The sequence below is a fragment of the Neltuma alba genome, unplaced genomic scaffold (assembly GCF_004799145.2).
Source record: "Neltuma alba isolate B1F8T4 unplaced genomic scaffold, ASM479914v2 tig00011773_pilon, whole genome shotgun sequence".
Lineage (NCBI taxonomy): Eukaryota > Viridiplantae > Streptophyta > Magnoliopsida > Fabales > Fabaceae > Neltuma > Neltuma alba.
Genome location: NW_021636396.1, coordinates 84,714 through 104,303, shown reverse-complemented (window position 1 = coordinate 104,303; position 19,590 = coordinate 84,714). Strand labels below are relative to the sequence as shown.

General features: G+C 34.1%; 2 protein-coding genes across 2 annotated transcripts; both read left to right on the top strand.

Moving 5' to 3' along the window:
* The first annotated feature begins 1,768 nt into the window (after positions 1-1,768).
* On the top strand, positions 1,769-11,459 carry LOC114717751 (cinnamoyl-CoA reductase 1-like). Its single transcript, XM_028902948.1, has 7 exons — positions 1,769-1,784; positions 4,931-5,035; positions 7,039-7,208; positions 9,019-9,210; positions 10,102-10,264; positions 10,718-10,904; positions 11,315-11,459. Exons 1-7 carry the CDS (start codon positions 1,769-1,771, stop codon positions 11,457-11,459), a joined length of 978 nt encoding a protein of 325 aa, XP_028758781.1.
* A 1,697-nt stretch (positions 11,460-13,156) lies between these two features.
* LOC114717735 (NAC domain-containing protein 41-like) lies at positions 13,157-17,084 on the top strand. Its single transcript, XM_028902933.1, has 4 exons — positions 13,157-13,367; positions 13,462-13,748; positions 13,867-14,142; positions 16,911-17,084. Exons 1-4 carry the CDS (start codon positions 13,157-13,159, stop codon positions 17,082-17,084), a joined length of 948 nt encoding a protein of 315 aa, XP_028758766.1.
* Positions 17,085-19,590: the final 2,506 nt, after the last annotated feature.

Genomic DNA, 19,590 nt, shown 5'->3' with positions numbered 1-19,590 from the left:
AGAACCAAAACCAACTCAACAATTGGGTTCTATATTAAGGACATGAGGGTGCTATTTTTATTTTTTATTTTTTATACTATATTCACTCCTAATTATAAGAGCTAGTTGACTAATTTGGAGAGATTAAGAAAATAAGTTAAGTTAGTTATTTGTAATAAATATGTGTTGTCTTTCTTAAAATATCCTTATTAATCAAGCGTGTTGACTAAAACTCTAATTATTAGAAGGACTATCTAAGAAAAAAATTGCATGAATATAAAAGACAAAGTGGATTGAGGTCTTATATTTAGGACTAGAATAAAAGTTAAACGAAGTTTTATATTAAGGATCAGAGTTAGTATTTTGATTAGGTTAAAAGATTTAGAACATGAAACAAAATCTTTTTTCCCCCGAAAATGAAACCAAAAGGAAAAAAAAAATAAAGATTCAGATCTATGGTTAGCAATTAATTAAATTTTTTTTAGTGTGTATGTGCATATATATTAACACTGATTAATAAAATTAAGAAATAGGAAAATTATAATATTTTTATAATATTTAAATAGCAAAACTCAGGGAAAAAAACGTGGCTCTCGACATAATAATGCTAATTCCCGCCATTGATTCCAAGAAATACCTCTGTTCCAAAGAATTTGAACTTCCCATATATTAAAATAAAGGGAAAGTTATATGTAGACCTAAACTTTACGTTATATATGCAGATCTTCTTAACACTCCACTTCTTCCTTTTTGAAGAACTAAAGATTAGATGTTAGTATAAAACGTAAATTACATTACAAAGTGGATCTTGGATAGTATAATTAGCCCTTCATGTTTTGAGATTGCATGTCTTTTATTTTCCATAGACTTGGATATACATAAAAAAAACTTTTCAGATAAGAAATTTGCCGCACTTTTTACAACAAAGAAACTTTATGATGCATGACCAAATATCTACAGTTGTATTGAAGAAAAAAAATATAAATATAAGTATACGTGTTTCAAAACAAATCAAGTTATATAAATTTTTTATATGTTATGTTATAAAATGCTAAGAACTTTTACTGATAATAGTATTACTCCTCCGGTCCTTAATATAGGACCCAATTGGTGAGTTGGTTTTGGTCTTAAATATAGGACCCATTTCTCATATTTATCAATTTTCTCTAAATTACCCCTATAAATACTCTTTCAACCATAATCAAGTAGAAGAGGAAAATGAGGTATTAAAAAAGATGATTATGGTATTTTAAGAAAAACGTGTCACATTTCTTATAATTAACTAACTTACCTAACTTCCTTAATCTAATCAAATTAGTTAAATGGGTCTTATATTAAGGACCGGAGGAGTATTACTTTAAGCATGTAAGGCTAAGCATTTTGTTTTCTTAAAGGAGAGTTTGCATTTAACATGAAACTAGTGTAAGTACTTGTGCCGTGATGCTTTTGGCTGCGATGAGATTCAAATTATATATTTTGTAGAGTTAATATTATTTTTAGTTTTAAAAATCTGATCTTTGATCCCCGAAATTTTGAACCATTGGTTGTCGTTTGACTAAAATCAAAATAAGGTTAAATTTTGGGGACTTAAATCAAAATGAAATGAAGTTTCACACCAAATATTATTTTCAAATTTACAAAACTAAAACCAATGAGATAAAATTTTAGGAATTAAAAATGTTATTAACCCTATTCCCCCCCCCCCCAACATTTTAACAACTCTCCAAATCTATAGGTAACACGCCTGAAGTGCAATGGTTTTATTTTCGCTCTACGTGTTAATCACACCATGAGTGATGCTGCTGGTATAGTTCAATTCCTGAGCGCGTTAGGAGAGATCGCTCGTGGTGCGCGGAAGCCTTTGACTTTACCAGTTTGGCGCAGGGAGCTTCTTAGCGCAAGGGACCCACCACGGGTAACGTGCATGCATGATGAATACGAAGAAGAAGAAGGGGGCTCTAATACCACAAAACAAACTATTGTCCCAATGCGCAACATGATTCAACGTTCTTTTTTCTTTGGACCTAATGAACTTGCTTCGATTCGCACTCAAATTCCTAACCATCTTCGTGAATGTTCTACTAAGTTTGAAATCATCACTGCATTTATATGGCGGTGTCGTACAATGGCTCTACAATTTAATGATGACGATAGAGTTCCTCTATTATATGCTGTGAATGTTCGTTCCAAATTCAACCCTCCTTTGCCGGACGGTTATTACGGCAATGCCATCGCCATGCCGATCGCCGTGACCACTGCCGGGGAATTACGAAGGAACCCATTAGGATATGCTTTAGAGTTGGTGAAGAAGTTGAAAGGTGAAGTGAGTGAGGAGTACATGCACTCTTTGGCAGATTTCATGGCAATTAAGGGACGGCCTCCTTATAAGAGGGCAGGGTTGTATGGTATGTCAAACTTGACCCGATCCGGCTTTGGCGACGTCGATTTTGGGTGGGGAAAGGCCATGTATGGCGGTGCGGCCAGAGCATATGGCTTTGGAAGCTTCTATATGCCTTATAAGAATGCTCAAGGACAAGAAGGTGTAATAGTACTTTTATGTTTACCTGGTGAAGCCATGGAGAGATTTGTGAAGGAGTTAGAGAGAATGCTCAAACAAGATTGATCACTTCTTCTTTGCAAGTGGATTATTTTCTAGTTTTAACTATGTCCAGTAAGCTGGCATGAATGTCTCTTTCGTTTATTATTGTAATTTTGGGTGTGATAGTGCTTCATGTATTGGGTGAATGGTGATCTCTCGCTGAACAAGTCTTTATAGAACAAGCATAACCACCGGCTTTGTATTGATGCTATTGGAATATATAAAACCTCTTATTTGCATGTTGAAGAAAGCAATTTATATATGGACTTAAACAAGCTCCTAAAGCTTGGCTTCATGCACCACATACATCACTAGCTTCATATATTCTAGCTCTGAGCTACAAAGTAGATTTTATATTAAGGATCGGATTAAATATAGTGTGTATATATGAGAAAGCGCCCTAGTTAGTTTATAGCATCGCTTCTTGGGAATTGAGTTTAAGAAAGATTGAGCACGATGTGAAAAGAATATGTGTGTGTGTGTGTGTGTGTGGAGAGAGAGAGAGAGAATTGATAACAAGCATAATTGAAACGACAAATTCAGTTGGAGATTTAACAAGTGGATTTCACAGTGTAACAAGTGAACAATATTAAATATATGTACATACAAAGGATATATTGTTATGACAAGTTTCCATAGCTAATTAACAAGTAAGCATAACCAAAATAACAAGTCCTGTTATAATTTTAACAAGTGCACTTTATGTTGTAATAAGTAAACATGACTGAGTATGCAAAGGGTACTATGAGTCTATGACAAGCAAGCATGACTGAAATGACAAGTTATGTTAGAATTTTAACAAGACACTGTAGCAAGCAAGTGGTTTGGAAGCCAAGTTTACTACATATATAAATTTGTGTACATGTAATTAGAGGGGTTTTATGGCTTGGTGGTAAATAAATTACTCTTTTGATATTTAATATAAGATGTAATTAACTAATTTAAGTAGGTTAAAAATATTAATTAAATTAGTTAATATGATATATTTTTTCTAAAACATGCTAAGGAGCTTCCTTAATTTCCTTCCTTTCTCTTCTACTTTATTATTATTGGGAGAATATTAATAGGGTTAGCTTGAAAAAAAAATGATAAACATGTGAAAGAAGTCTTATATATATAATCAACATTAACTCCCTAATTAGCTCATATATTAAGGACCGGATAAGTATTTGGTAATTAAGCTAAGGAGTTATAGATTTAAACCCTTCCTTGCTCACCTTGTTAAAACATTTTTTCTTCGGTGATCGGTGGCAACGCTTCAATCACTAGCGAGTAGCTTTCGGGAGCTCCATGTAATTCTATTTTGGTTTTTTAATAATGCAGAGTAATTTCATTGTAAGTCTCTTTAGTGAGATTTTACTGAAATTCTCCCTATAGTTTTTGTGGGGTAATTAAAACATTAATTTGATAGCCCATTATCCATCTCTATATATGTGATTAACATCCGGAAATTAATAAATTTGTATAAATAAATGTAGAATTAAAAGAAAAATATTGTTTTAACTATCAATCTGTCAATAAGACCTAAATTGTTGATAGAAAAAACTAGGAAAAAGTCCCTCATTAAAACTTTTATTGGTGAATAAGACCTAAATTATAATATCGATACTTTGTATGTGCATATTTTCACAGTACTGATACTTTCTATATATAAAATTGATTTATCCAGTCATTAGTAACAATTTTTATGGGGAATTTTTCTTTGAAAAATTTAATTTAAAAAATTTGGGCAATCCAATGGGCACATGTAGAGCCGGAAAAACACGTCGAGCTTAGTTATCAAGCCCAAAAGGTGTGTAGACCGGGTTTGAAAATTTTTTTTCTTCAAATGGGAAACATGTTTAAATAGATTGGCTTTACAGGGCTGAGAGCTTAAATGTACCGACTCGTTTTATCTTTTTATAAGTTTTTATTTTTTTAATTTTAATATTATTAAGTTTTTATATTGTTAATGATATTTTGAATATTTAGTTATTATTATCATTTTGAAATTAGATTTTACAGAATAATTTAATCTTACATACAATAATTTGTTCAATAAAATGCGCTGTGCATGCGGCCAAACCAAGCCTTGCATGGATGCATGCAATGCAATGCGAGATATGAATGTTGCATGGGTCTTCTAAGAACTATGCATATAAATTCAAAGCTCTTGGGTAAATATAATAGTACCAATTTGATTTCTGTCTTGATGAAGAAAAAAAGAATGGTCAAGCCAGAAATAATCGTAGGAATTGGTGGACGTCAAATGCGGCAAAATAGCACGAAACGGTTTGATTACCAATTCAAGCAGAGGGGATGAAGGAGAAAGAGAGAGAATGAGCAGCGGCGGCGGCAACAACAGCAACGAAGGAACCCTCGTCTGCGTCACTGGTGCCAATGGCTACATCGCTTCCTGGCTCGTCAAGCTCCTCCTTCATCGTGGTTACACGGTCAAGGCCACTGTTCGCGACCCAGGTGAGGGATTGGACTTTTATATATATCCTCCCGTTTATCTCCATTAGTTTGCCCAAATTTGTATTCATTGCTTTATTGTGTTTCGAATTTCTTGTTGCGACTTTTCTGTAATTGAGCTTCTCTATGCGTATTTTCGGAATTTTTATTGGTAGTCATTAAAGGGGAACCAATGTAATGTTCTGTAATGGTAATTCGGCAATTGGAAATATTAGGGGAAGGTAACGGGGTTTGCATGGAGAGATAAAAACGTCAAAAATTTGCTGAATTGAGATGGAAATGCGAATAATTGAGGCGAAGTCTTATTAATTTTGCCTGAATTGGGGGACACAAAAGTGTGAGCATCTACAGAGTATTCTGGAAACATTCATGAAAGGACTAACATGAGAAGAATGAAGCGTTAGTTAGAATGACCTGCATCTGAAATAAAGAGGTGGGTGTAAACTTACTTCTATTTTACCTCCTTTGGTGGAGTGCTTCAAATTGTCTTGAGAGGTTAAACACAAAGGATCTTCAATGGTTTAAGGTGGTTTTGTCTGAGCTTAAAAATAGAAGAGAAATCACTCATGATTGAGGAATCATTTTGACGGGATAATGGAAAGTTTGTAACTATGGACATTGAATGTTGAGACTGAGGAAGTTCCATTTATTGTACGGGAAAGGTGGACTGGCATGTGATGCAAATAGATGTGACAAGTGGAGCTGAGCCATGCAAGGCATGCATAGCATAACAGGGAAGGCATGCTACGATTGGGGATTGCAGGTGGGCTCTGTTTGCCCCAGAAGTTGTGTTAAAGATTTATGAGGCGGAAAAGAGAAGAGAAATAAAGATGTTTTGATTTTGAGAAGTGAAGAAATAATAGTTGTGGGTAATAAGAGGGACTAGCAAGGCTTGCTTTTTAGTTCGTCAAAAAGCTGACGCAATGTGGTTTGTAATCAACAATTAGCTGAAGAATTTCAATATGAAATTTTTTATTTTATTCCAAAATTGAAGCTGCAATATATAGAGGAAGTGGAGCACAGAATGAAGCCTAATCAATTCTCAACATATAATGAAATAAAGGGTAAAGAGGTAAGCCAACATAGAAGGACACGAAGGCCCCTGAGGGTGGTATTTGGGTACTGTGAGAGGTCTTTGGGCCTATGTCAATCCCCTCAGAGAAACTATGCGATCAAAGTAGCATTACGCTTCTCCATGGTCTTGAATGAGGGCATGATCTATAGAGTTGAATCCCATCTTAAACTATGCAAGAATCTGACTTAGAAAGTAAAGTATTTCAATTACTTAGGAGCAAAAGGGTATAATTGCTGGGAGCTCTCAGTTTGTCTTGAGACACCTTGGAATTATTTAGATCCTTGGTACATGGGAATTAGGGGTAAAGGGGTAGTGTGGGTAATTTGGGGTCATATTAAGTCTGTAAATCGGAGTGTTGAGGTTTGTAATGGGTGTCTAGTGAATGCATTTTTACTGTTTACTCTATTTTCCCTCTTCTCTCTCTGTTTACCTCTAACAATCCTGAAACCTAGTTTAGGAGCAACTAGATATACAACACATCAGCTAGATATGTTAATCATTTTCATTCGTTTATCTCCCCATGTCTTCTATTTTGGCTTACACCAAGCATATCACTCCAGGTCTATGGCTCTGATATTTCTTTTGCTGTGGGCATTGTGTTCATCAATTAAAATTCCGGCCGTATCCTTTTGGCTTTCAAGAACATTTCTTTTCTTTTCTTTTCTTTTATTCCCCGGTGAACAAGAACATTTCTATCTTAACATGAAAGTGAATGTATGTGCTCACAACTGGGGAAAAAAAATATTAATGCAGTAGTTATGAATGAATAAAATGCAGACAGATATCAGGGAAGATTTGGTCCATGAATTTGTAAAAGATTTTTTTTATTGCCATCTAATTTTCTATATTTTTTAAATGAACCAGTGCTATCTTATGTGCCATTCAATAGCAGTTTGAGTTATCAATCTGTTATGGTTGTATTTCCATGCAGGTGATCCAAGAAAGGTAGACCATTTGCGTAAACTTGATGGTGCAAAGGAGAGACTGAACCTGGTTAAAGCAAATCTTCTGGAGGAAGGTTCCTTTGACCAGGTTGTTGAGGGTTGTAAGGGCGTCTTTCATACTGCATCCCCCTTTTATCATAATGTCAGAGATCCACAGGTTCATCCCATTCTAAAGCTATTGATAAATAATCGAATGCAGTCTGCCTACAGCAACTAAATTTTTAATCCTTTAATTAGTTTGTAGAACCATTTAATTATCTCTTTATGATTGTGGGTGAAGGTGTGATATATTGGGGTCTTTTTTCTTTTTTCTTTTTCATTTCCAAATGAAAAATTAAAATGGAATTCTTGCTTTGATACCCAAAAGGCCCTCTAATATGAGGACAAGTTTATTTATTTATTTATTTATTTAAGATGATAAGCTAATTTTTTATTTTTCAAATTTATATAGATTGTCATATTGACACGCCCCTTTTTGTCCTCAGCATGTTTTAACATTAGTCATTAGCTAGTAGATATCTGCATTAGTTCACTCTGTACTCCTCGTTAGGCAAAGCTTTGGAATATATGCAATTATTCTATACAGCGGTATTATTAGAACCAGACCAGATCAATGTGTAGTTTACTTGGTCAATGTTGGTTGTGAACCAAGTAGAACTACGAGTTTCAGAAACAGGGAACATAGAACTACCATCACCATGTGGCTCAGCCATTTTAATTCTGTTAGTGGAGACTAAAGAGACACACAGACCCACATGCACAAGTGCATGCCCCCACAAAAACCCACACACGCTCTTGCACTTACATATAAACATACTCTATATATATATATATATCATAATAAGATAATATAGTTCAAAGTGAATGAATGTTAACCTAGTTGGTAAAGATGTGACTCATACTTCATACGGGCATGTGTTAGGATCCAACTATTGATACGAGAACTTTTTTAATCGATAATCTAATATTTTTCACTTACCAAAATATATATATATATATATATATATATATAGTTTTACCCCATAAAGATAAATGAATCCAAAACGAGTCTTTTGAGTATTCATTTCAATGTATTTACTCTGAATAGATATTGCTGAAAAATGGCAAAATCTCTACTTGAGCAAAAAATATCCAGTGAGACTGATGTTATAGTGTTAATTATATTTGTTAATTTTGAAGTAGCTTAATGATAAATTTTGTGGTAATTTCATCCTGTGTATCATGTATTATTTTCAATGTACTTTTATATTACTTATAAAGGATTGTTTAACCATAATGGTTTTACACTTCAAAAATCGTATTTCAAATATTATAACTCGAAACAATTTGTCCCACGTATTAAACATTGAGCTGTTTTTCCGGTCATTGTGGTTTGGTTTTGAGAAGACTACTGTAAAGAACAGAGTATCATTTTACCCTGCCTTAATTTCGTGTTATCCATGATGTACATGGTTTACAAACGAGAAAATTGAAGAGAGGTATGACTACTGTCATTCTTTATAGTTGAGGCTAAGAAAGTGTAGTTTAGGGCTTCGCCTTTTAGGCTCATTTTTCATTTAACATTTTTTATTTTGAACTGTTAACTTTTACTGCCAATGTTTGTAATGCACATGATCAGTCATATTACTTATTATTGTTTCTTCCTTGGACCAGTTATTGGTTACATGAATTCTTATCAGCTATTTAGCTTGTAATATACAAGTCCAATTTGGGTTTGAGCTATTTTAGCTCTCCACGAGTGTGAATAAAACTCACAAGTTTGACAACCACCTGAATTACAATTACATTGTCTACCCGGGGGGGGGGGGGAGTTTTGGTAAGAGAAATTTTTATAGAAGAGAGAGCATTTAAATCATCTCCCGGAAAGGAAAGAGTAACTTACCCTAATTAGTTTTGTCATCAAACTATTAATCCAAAAGAACAGTTGCCTTATTACTAGCTTCTAATTATTGGTTTACTCATTTCAGACCGAATTAATTGACCCAGCGGTCAAGGGAACTCTCAATGTTCTTAGATCATGTGCGAAATCGCCATCTGTGAAGAGAATTGTTTTAACATCTTCTATGGCTGCAGTTACGTATACTGGGAAGCCTAGAAAACCTGAAGATGTAGTTGATGAGACATGGTTTTCAAATCCTGAATTCTGTAAGGAATCTAAGGTATGCACAGTCTTTTATTATACTTAGCAAAGATTTTCAAACCAGCAGTTTGTGTGGATTGAATATATGATAGTAGCAAATGCTGCATAACATTTTGATAGCAAGTTTTAACTATAAAATGCTTTCTGCATGTCTTTGCATTGCTTGGTCAAGTGGACTCCGTGGGCAGTGGTGTCTTCACATTTGCTGAATTGTCACATTTAAAATAAAATGAAAAGCACTCTTTTTCCAGAAGAAATAGATGAAAGAAAGTTGGTTGACAAGTATACCAAAATGTTAAAAGAAGATCATAATAAAATCATACTTGAAACAAAGAAGATGTGGAGGAGGAGGAAGATAGTCATTTGAGACTTATGCTTCAAAACCATCTATCAACAGTGCTTATGGTCATTTAGAACTTTCGATTGAGAACCATCTTCTTTGTTGCCAATCAGATTAAATCAAGTTTACCGCCTCCCCATAACAATCACTTTAATAAGGTTTATTTAGTCAAAGTTTTATATCTTTGGATTCTTTATTAGTTTGCAGACTGTCTGCAACTTAGATATGCAATCATGTTTTGATATCCGCATCAATATATGGTCATGCAATCAATTTTTCTTCATAACTTGATTCTGAACAAAGACTGTGATTTTGAGAGCTCGCACTCATAATTCTGATGTAGAGATGGTCCAGTAAAGTTGCTAAACTGCTTCAGCTGCTTTCCTTACTAAGTTCATGTCATAGCAGTATAACACTTTCAACCTTGCACGCACTTGACAAATGCTGCTGAGGAATAGCGTCAGTGCATTTATTCCAAATTTCAGTGCTCGAAATTATGATGATTGTCGTTGTCACCATAATCTATAATGACTTTCAAGTTTTCTGCTCTCTTTTGTTTTGTTCTTTCAGCTCTGGTATGTACTTTCCAAGACTTTAGCTGAAGATGCTGCCTGGAAATTTGTAAAAGAAAACAACATGGACATGGTTTCTATCAACCCAGGAATGGTAATAGGGCCACTCTTGCAACCTACGCTTAATGCAAGTGCCGCTGCAATTTTAAACCTAATAAATGGTAAATTTAATTTATTGGCATGATTCATCCTTACAGGAATCCTGTTGTGTGCCTGTGTGCATCTGGATTACTTGGCAATTTCAACTGAATAGTTTTTTTCTGGCTATACTGAATTAAAGTTTAGGGGTTTGAGGAGGCAAAGGAAACCATGGATTGAAACTGTCGAGAGGTTCCCATCAAGAAGTCAATAAACCATTTTAACCTATAGAAGATGTGACGTGAACCATTTATTTGGAATTTGAATTTGACCTCAGTAGAACACAACTCGTTGAAAACTACAGTTGTCATGTTTCACAGAAACCAAGCTAGTCACTGTCTACACAGTTTCTTATTATCATTCGGAGATATATTTAAGTTGCTATATTGGCAAATATATGGGAATTAGCACTTTGGAAGATTATAATGATGTTGCTTCATAAATGGACTGATCACTTGCTTGTTTGATTGATGTAGGTGCACAAACATTTCCAAATTTTGCTTTAGAATGGATCAACGTAAAAGATGTTGCAAATGCCCATATTCAGGCATTTGAGATTCCTTTAGCTAATGGAAGATATTGTTTGGTTGAGACGGTAGCACACTACGCAGATGTTGTGAAGATTTTGCATGAATTGTACCCAAAGTTTAAACTTCCAGAGAGGTAAGTTTGTATATTATACAGTATCAAATGCGTACACACACACACATGAATGCCAATATTCATTGAGCTGAAACAGCCCATCCTTCTTTTATATAGACTGAACTTTTTCTGTCACTTCAAGTCTGAAGTGAATTTGTCATACATATTTTATGATTTTCATTGAGTCCTGCATTATTCTAAATTGTTTTAATGCTTCCTAAACCATAAGCATGTCAAACTAGGTAATGAAAACATGTTTTCATACATCATACGTGGCTTAGAAATACATAACATTATGCTGAGTTGGACAAATTCGATGATATTAGATGTACCATGGATTGCAATTCTGACTTTTCTAAGGTTTCTAGCTTCTTATTCAATTCATTTGACTCATACTGATTTCATTTTTATTTACTTTCCAAAATTGTCAGGTGTGTGGATGATAAACCCTTTATGCCAAAGCATAAGATTTCAAAAGAGAAGGCAAAGAGTTTGGGAATTGAATTTGTTCCTTTGGATGTGAGTCTCAAGGAGACTGTTGAAAGTTTGAAGAAGAAGAAATTTGTCAAGTTTTAAGCCAACTGTTTAGAGATTAAATGTTGGTGACCTACAAGCTTCGAGTTGGAGGTCTCATGTAGAAGAAATTATGGAACAAGGAGGCAGGGAATAAACTAAGTCTCAAAAATATGTTGTTATGAGGCAGAAAATAAGCCTTGAACTATTACATAAAGATTGTGAAAAAATGAAGATTTGGGAAGTTATATATATTTTTTGTAAGAGATTATTATCAAATTATCAAGAGGAAAACAATTTGCCTATTGCATTTTAATCACGTTCATGAAACAAACGAGAACAATCTCAAGAACTAAGAAGGAATTGAATTATTGGGATTGAGAATTAAAAATATCACAATACAAAAGATACTATCTATAGTTCAATTTTAACACTTTTAAGATAACTTTAAACTCAAAAAAAAACTTTCTAGGCAACGTTGCTCGTGAGTGAATTTTCAGAGCAAATTTGTATCTTAACCCAAATTTTTTTTTTGATATCAAGACAAAATGATAATTACAAACAATTAGAAATATTACAAAGTCTGAATAAGTGGTACAAAGACTTTTGGACCTAAGCTCAACAAACAAATCGGTTGGCGCTACATGAATAGTAACATTCAAGACCCCTATAAATTAAGAAAGAAGTATAGTCGTATCATTCCCAACTTACAAATGAGTTTCTTAAAAGTTGTTGTGAACTTAGATGCTTAGTTCAAATGTTAGCTTTAATCAGCCACATCAATCGCAGTACACCACTATTGCGTGGCATGTGTGTGTGAGAGAGATATCAAATCACAAAATCAGGGATCCAAGTCATAATGGTACCTTGCCTCCCTTCCTAAGAGCATCTATGCCAACATAACAAAGGAAGCCTATATCTAAAATAGGTTTCAAGGCATCAAATACAACAATTTCTTTTTTGGGATAAGAAAATGAATGAAGGTTTGTGCAAGTCAGCTAGTCGTCTGTACCTTTAAACTGTTGTGGTCTTCCTAAACCCACGGCAATTCCAACTTTCATGTTGTCTTGGGAATCTTAGAAGGGGCAACTTCCACAGCCCTCTTGGTAAAATAGTGAGCCAGAGCAGATTTATACGATAAAAAGAATGATTGCAAAGTGGATTTAGTGATTTGATTCTTACATCAAAATATCATTGAGACATTAATTAAAAAATATATGCTAAAAAAAAAGGTAAATTCAAAGGCGAAAAAGAGAAATGGCTAGATAACAGCCCAAAAAGCAGCCCCACAAGTCACAGTCAATTATATAATTTCCATACGTGCACTGCTTCATTGATTTCCTTACTATATAAACGTCATGTAAATAATCAATAATCAGTTATTATTTATTCTTAACAATGTTAATAAATAAACGAATGAAGATGCTGACGTGTCGTGTTTAAAAGCTAACTTGCTATTGCATTACCCCCCTTCCCCAAAAAGAAAAAAGATAGAACGAGAAGAGAGCTCGTGCATTTATATATACTCTTAAGTCTGACCCTCCAATTGCTACGTGCACCCACAAAACCACCTCTCATATTCTTCTTCTTAGCCCCATCAAACGAATCTTGCGGGTACGGCTTTCCTTTTCTTGATCATTTCGTCTTCTTCTACCTTCATCTTCTTCTTCTTGTTGGCTATATTATTGATCTTTTCTTGGTGGAAAATATACATCGTTCATTAAGCTACTAGCTGTTTCCATTGTTTTCAGAAGACGTACATGAAGTGTGATGAGAACCAACAGTTTTTATCTATCATAGATAATGGAATTGTAAGGATTAAAAAGTTCCCGCCCGGGTATAGATTTTGCCCCACAGAAGAAGAACTCATTGTGAAGTATCTGATGAAGAAGGTCAAGAATGAACCACTGCCACCAAATCTGATCATACCAGAGGTTGATATATATCAATACGATCCTGCAATTCTATGTGGTAATAATAACCCCAAAAACTTAATTCTCTATCTTGTTTATATAAATATGTGTGTGTGTGTGTGTAACATTTTTCACTCATATATAACTTGCAGAAAACTACAAAGGCATGGATGAGAAAGCATGGTATTTCTTCTCACCAAGAGAAAGAAAATACCTGACTTGGTCAAGGGCAAAGAGATCCACAAATGAGGGCTATTGGAAAAATTATGGCGTTAGTAACAAGTCAATCTATTCAAAGAAGAGAATTGTGGGAAAATGGAGGATCTTAACATATTTCCAAGGAAAGAGTCCCACTGGAACAAAGACGACCTGGAACATGAAAGAATATTCACTTGTTGACTTGCCTCATCAAAGAACGATCAGTAACACTAATATGAAGGTTAGTTCATAATTAATATACTGCGCGTATAATAATCTATGATCTGATCTGTTTATTTCTTGCCATTTTAATAATCCAACTAATAAGTTCTTTTATAATTTTATGTGATTTTGAGTAGTTACGTGACTTTGTCTTGTGCAAGATTTACAAGAGAGTTCCTCATCGTCGTCATGTTCTGAAGAACCAGAATAAAGAAAGAAAAATAACATATGATGAAAAGCTTCTTATGCATCAAGAAGAACTTTATCAGGATTATTATAATAATAACCATTTGGTTTCTGCATTAATGCCTACTCCTCAAGATCATGATGATGATGATGACTATTTTTCTTTTCTGGATGGCTATCCTTTAGAGGTTTTGCAAGAAATGGCTAGCGAACTGGAGGACTTGGAGGTCTTGGCTGGTTTAGTTTTCCGACGATAAATAAATGATTCCCTTTTATGTTGTTTTTACAACTATCTCATACACACACATATCTGTAATTACGTACGAACTGGTACAGAACCAAGCTAAGTATTGCATATTTTCAGTGGGATTTGGACCACCAATTATTCTGGGTTGGATTATTGCTTGAGGCTATCTTCAATGGTTCTTTATGCAGTTTAATTTTTAACTCATGCAATGTGTGTAAGAAATTATATTGTGATTTGATTGTTTTCGTTATTTCGTATTGTTGTTATATATATTACCTCCGGTCCTTAATATAAGATCTCATTTGACTTTCATTTTAGTTCTAAATATAAGATCTCAATTCACTTTACTTCTAATATTTATTCATTTTTTTCCAAGATAATTCTTCTAATAATGGTAATTCTAACCAATAACCTTAATTAGTAAAGATATTTTAGGAAAGACAACACCTATTTATTATAAATAACTAACTTAATTTGTTTTCTTAATCTACTCAAATTAGTCAAATAGCTCTTATAATTATGATCGGAGGTAGTAGTTGTTTTATTATTTCATATTATTGTTATATATAGTTGTTTTAGGTTATAAAACCTTTGAAATATCAATTGGTCGTGCATATGATATTATCAAGTCTTTATTTATTAATCAAGCATATTTTTAATCCTCTTTTAAAAAATCTTTATATCTTTTATATTTTTCAGTTTATCTTTGCTTTACTTGCAACATTTTCATATGTGGTCTTATGTTCTATTCTATTAATAAGGCGGAAAGATTTTTTTTTTTGTCCTGTACTTTTTTTGGCCAAATATTTTACACTGTTTTACCTTTTATTTATTATTGTGTATATTGTTATCTTCTTAAAAACTGTGTGTATATCAAATAAGCAACAAATTGAAAGCAGACTTAAAAAAAATTTAAATTTTTCTTGGTTCTCATATTTCATATAATTTTAAAGTTGCTTACCATTAAATGATTATGACCACGAAAAAAAATCATAAACGTATCAATCTCAGAAGAAAAGAATCTTGAAGTTGTTTTAGTAAACAAAAAATATTATTTTTAAGATAGATTTTTTTGTACAGCAGGAAGTAAACATTAAAACAAAAACGCGTTGGCCAGCCCACAAGCCTCTTAGTTAAGTTTGTGGTTTTTGGGTTTCTAATGTATTTCCGTCTAATATCCTTTGCAATGAATCTAGGAAAAATTACACACTGATATCATAGAAGACAATTAATTCTGAAAAAGTCCCAGGAAATCCCCAAATGCTTCCTAAGTCCCCAGGGATCTTAGAGGTAAAAATTAAAATTGTGAAATTACCTACTCGCCCTGACTGATTGAAAAAGGGAAGAAAAAAAAAGACAAAGAGAAGCTGATTGGCTCAGTTGGTGCGCTGGGTTTTTAGCATGCACGAGGAAGAGAACCTTTTGAAAGAAGAAATGGAGGTCTGCGCTGGTGCTCTATTATTGCAGGCAGGCCATATTTTTTCTTCATCTTCATTGTAGGTCTCATCATTGACAACATTTCTCTTCTTTTGTACACAACCAGTCTCAAATTTAATATTGGTTTGAAACGTTGATTGGTTGTGGGTGTGTGGGTATTAAGGATGTGATTCAACTCACTACAACTATCAAGGGAGGCTCATTTTAGTCATATGTGGTTTTAATCATCTTATGTGTGGTTTTGTTATGTGTGGATAGGGTTATAAAGCAATGCTCTGTTTTTCAATGAATAATGCTTTGCTTTTCAGTCATTGATGCTGTGTTGCTGATGAAAATGAATGGAAAATAACGGATTTTTATTGTTGTAACCCATGTAATACGATGGTTAAATGTGTTGTTAATGGGTATATCGAATGTTATTAATATATGTTGATGAAAATGAATGGAAAATAACATATTTTTATTGTTGTAACCCCTATAATGGATGGTTAAATGTGTTGTTAATGGGTGTATCAAAGGTTGTTAATATAACTGTATGACTTGTTATCAATGAAGGATGGCAACATCAAGTGAGAAGCATTTGTTTTGTTACCTTCATATAGGAGGACAATTTATTAATGATGTGAAGGGTGAAACACAGTATGTTGAAGGTGGTGTGAGAATAAGAATGATAAAGAAAGGCACATCATACGAAGAATCAATATAACTTATCAATTTCTTCCAAACAAGCTGATCCCTATTGTCAGCTCTATGTTGGCTACATACATAGTTTACTGTTCTCAAGGGTTGATCCAACTCCATTTAACATCCTCTGGCTTCATGAGCATAATGTAATGACGGGTGTGAGTTGTACTTGTGCATATTTGAATTTGCTTGCCAAAACTGAGCCTTCAAATGTGGAAAGCCTTTCTTCCTAGCCATGTTCTCTTTCTATCACTTCCACCCATGTTTGTAGTAGAGGGCAAGTATTACCCACTGGAGAAATTCCCCAACAATCAAAGAAACATTCCAAGGTATATTTCTGCATTTATTATTTGGCAATAGAGCTAAGTCATTATATATATAGTGTTGGGCTGTTGGCAGACATAGGTAAAGGTTGGTGATAGGATTAAATGCTCAATCATAGTTACCTTCACTCCTCAATTTATTGCTCAGTTTTTCATTCAACTACCTATTCTTAGCATCATTTATAACCAATTCTCAGGTTATAAATATGGTCAATTCCCTTTTAGTTCTCATCCCATTCTCTTTGTTGACATATAAGGTTGTAAGATTTGGTTTATTATCATGTCTGACGTTATTGCCTTCTAGGTTCTTCGTGGAAGACCTATTTTGCTCTCCGAACTTCGTCTTGGTCCATGTGATGGTACCCTATATGTGAAGGTGGACTGCATAATCACAAGGGCCTATGTTAAATTCACACAGAGAAGGAGGAGGCCTATCCTTGAAACAGTTTCTATCAACCTTGTACTATTTGACTATTAGGTACCATTATGTTTAGCGTGAACCATCATCATTTTTTTTTTGTTCTCACCTTCTACATTACTACGTATTAGTGAAGTGGAAGTTGACGTGTGTTCTCTATGCACAGAGGGTGTGGATTATGGTAAGAGTGAAGGATGTGGAAGTGCAAGAGAGGCTATTATGACATCTTGGGGAGCGTAGGTGTTATTAGATTACTGGTTTTACTGTGAGAAGTGGAGGTGAAGGACTACACGAATGCTTCCATATTATGTTTGGACCTGAGACAATCATATGCAAGTCATGGGAGCCTTTCTCTGACCGTTCATTCGCCTTAAGAGCTACTGATAAGCCTCTTTGACTCTATGATCCCAATACACAATTAGTGGGTAAGTTATTTGGTTAATTTATGGCTTTATGATAAGAAGGTTGAGTTAATGTCATATTACTAATGGTTATAAATGTCTGTGGGATATTGAAGTCCTATGGGAAGCCATCAATAGAACCATAGAGGGGTTGTTTCACTAAGGAACTAATGTTTGTCATTAAGGACAGGAGGTTTTGGTCACTCCACTTAGAGAACATCTCTGTTGTTATTCCTATGCTATAACCATATTGAACTTATAATTAAGTTGTTATTTCATAGGAAGAAGAAGCAGACAACTTTCCATGTTCATGGAGATTGTGTTGAGTCTACCTTTACGAAGCCTGTTTTTGCACATGGCCAGCTATATGTTGTACTTTCAAGAGTAAAATCAATTAATAGTTTGAAGATTATTGTTGATGAAGATGGGAATAACATGAAGGCCACAAAAACTAATGTTGTTTACAAAGAAATCTTCCATAATTTGTGTGTCTAATTGGATGGTATGCCATATCCTGTAGATGTTTGCAAAAGTAATTGATGAGGAATATTTCATCTTAGAAGTTTGTATATGTTGTTTACTTTAATGTCTCACACTCTAGGCACTTAAAATTTGCCACAACAACTAATGTTGCACAGGGTAGCCGGTGTTAGTTTAGAATAATGGTAGTATCAATTGTAGGAAAAGAAAGTAATAGAATGGTTATAAAATTCACAGTAACATTTGATGAGTGTAAATTTGTGGACCTTGTAGATGATGAAGGAGTGGAACATTTGATTAACTTCAATGGTGACAGTGGTTATGTATATATAGGAGAAAATGGAGATCAAAATTCACAACTAATAAGGAATGTTCCAATAGAAGAGCGACATGTGTGAGTTGTATTATTTAAATTTTAAAGTAATGTTGACTATTGTCAATTGTTGTGCATAAGTTGTTATTACAGCGATCGAAGGTTGTCATTAACAACCCCATGGCCTGTCCTATTATGTAAGATGGAAGACTTGTTCAAAGTTTCAGATGCATTATCCATGTCTCCACCCAATGTGGTTAGTGAAGACCCACTATCATTACCATGTGGTTCAGAAATGATGCCAACCCCAATTCTGAAAATGAATTCAACAAAGTAAAAGGGTTTGGTTATTGGAGAAGGATAAATTTTTCCTAATACAGTGGCTCTTGAGCAAGCACTATATAGGTACAACATTTCTGAGAAGTTTTCATACAAATTTATGAAGAACAATCAACAAAAGATCATTATGAAGTGCATGGCAGAGGGATGCCCATGATACATAGGTGCATACTCAATGGGACAAAGACAAGATTCTAAGTTCTTAATAATAAAAACATTAAGAAGTGAGCATGTGCTTTATACACAGGATTGCTTGGTTGTATCTTACTCTAGAAGGTCAAACTTAACATCATCAATCATGATGTTAAGTTTTACAGAGAATATGAGTGTAATGAAATTAGAAGAGATTTATACAGAGAACATGAAGTGCGACTGAATTATAGTCAAGCATACAGGGGTAGAGAAAGAGCATTGAGGGAAATACATGGTTATGCATAGGATTCATACATGGTGATTCTTTGGATTTGTGAAAGGCTTATTGAAACTCATCCCAACACAACTGCTCGATGAGAAGGGTTGGTTAGTAACAGATTTGAGAGGATGTTCATTGCTTATGAATACTCAATTAATGGATTTTTCAAAGGGTGTTAAAATATACTCTATATAGACGGATGTTATCTAAGTGGTCCTTCTAGGGGGATATTGATTTTAGCTAATGCATATGATGCGAACAATGGATTGTTTCTATTAGCATATGCTATAGTCAGTGGGAAGATATATGATGATTGGACTTAGTTTCTCCATAATGTCAAAGACATCACAAGATCAGTGGAGACAACGATAGTTTCATATCAAAATAATGCCATTATAGGTGTTGTGCAAACAGTGTTTGGTAACGAGAGACATGCTTTTTGCTACAGGCATGTGAAAGAAAATTTTAGTATACATTATTTAAAAATTAACTAAGGCAAGGGATGAGTTTCAAGTACTTCAAAAGAGGTCGCATTGAAAATACTGGACGGAATCGCCTACGCAAGGATTGAGGATGAATATGTTGCTGCAATGGGAAAATTTAGATTATTTTATCCACAAT

Excerpts from the sequence above, each read along its gene's own strand:
- LOC114717735 (XM_028902933.1), top strand. The coding sequence starts at position 13,157 with ATGAAGTGTGATGAGAACCAACAGTTTTTATCTATCATAGATAATGGA. Across the intron at positions 13,749-13,866 it reads TCAGTAACACTAATATGAAG|TTACGTGACTTTGTCTTGTG; the intron begins GTTAGTTCATAA and ends GATTTTGAGTAG. Across the intron at positions 14,143-16,910 it reads GCGAACTGGAGGACTTGGAG|GTTCTTCGTGGAAGACCTAT; the intron begins GTCTTGGCTGGT and ends ATTGCCTTCTAG.
- LOC114717751 (XM_028902948.1), top strand. Across the intron at positions 9,211-10,101 it reads AATTCTGTAAGGAATCTAAG|CTCTGGTATGTACTTTCCAA; the intron begins GTATGCACAGTC and ends TTGTTCTTTCAG. Across the intron at positions 10,265-10,717 it reads AATTTTAAACCTAATAAATG|GTGCACAAACATTTCCAAAT; the intron begins GTAAATTTAATT and ends TGATTGATGTAG.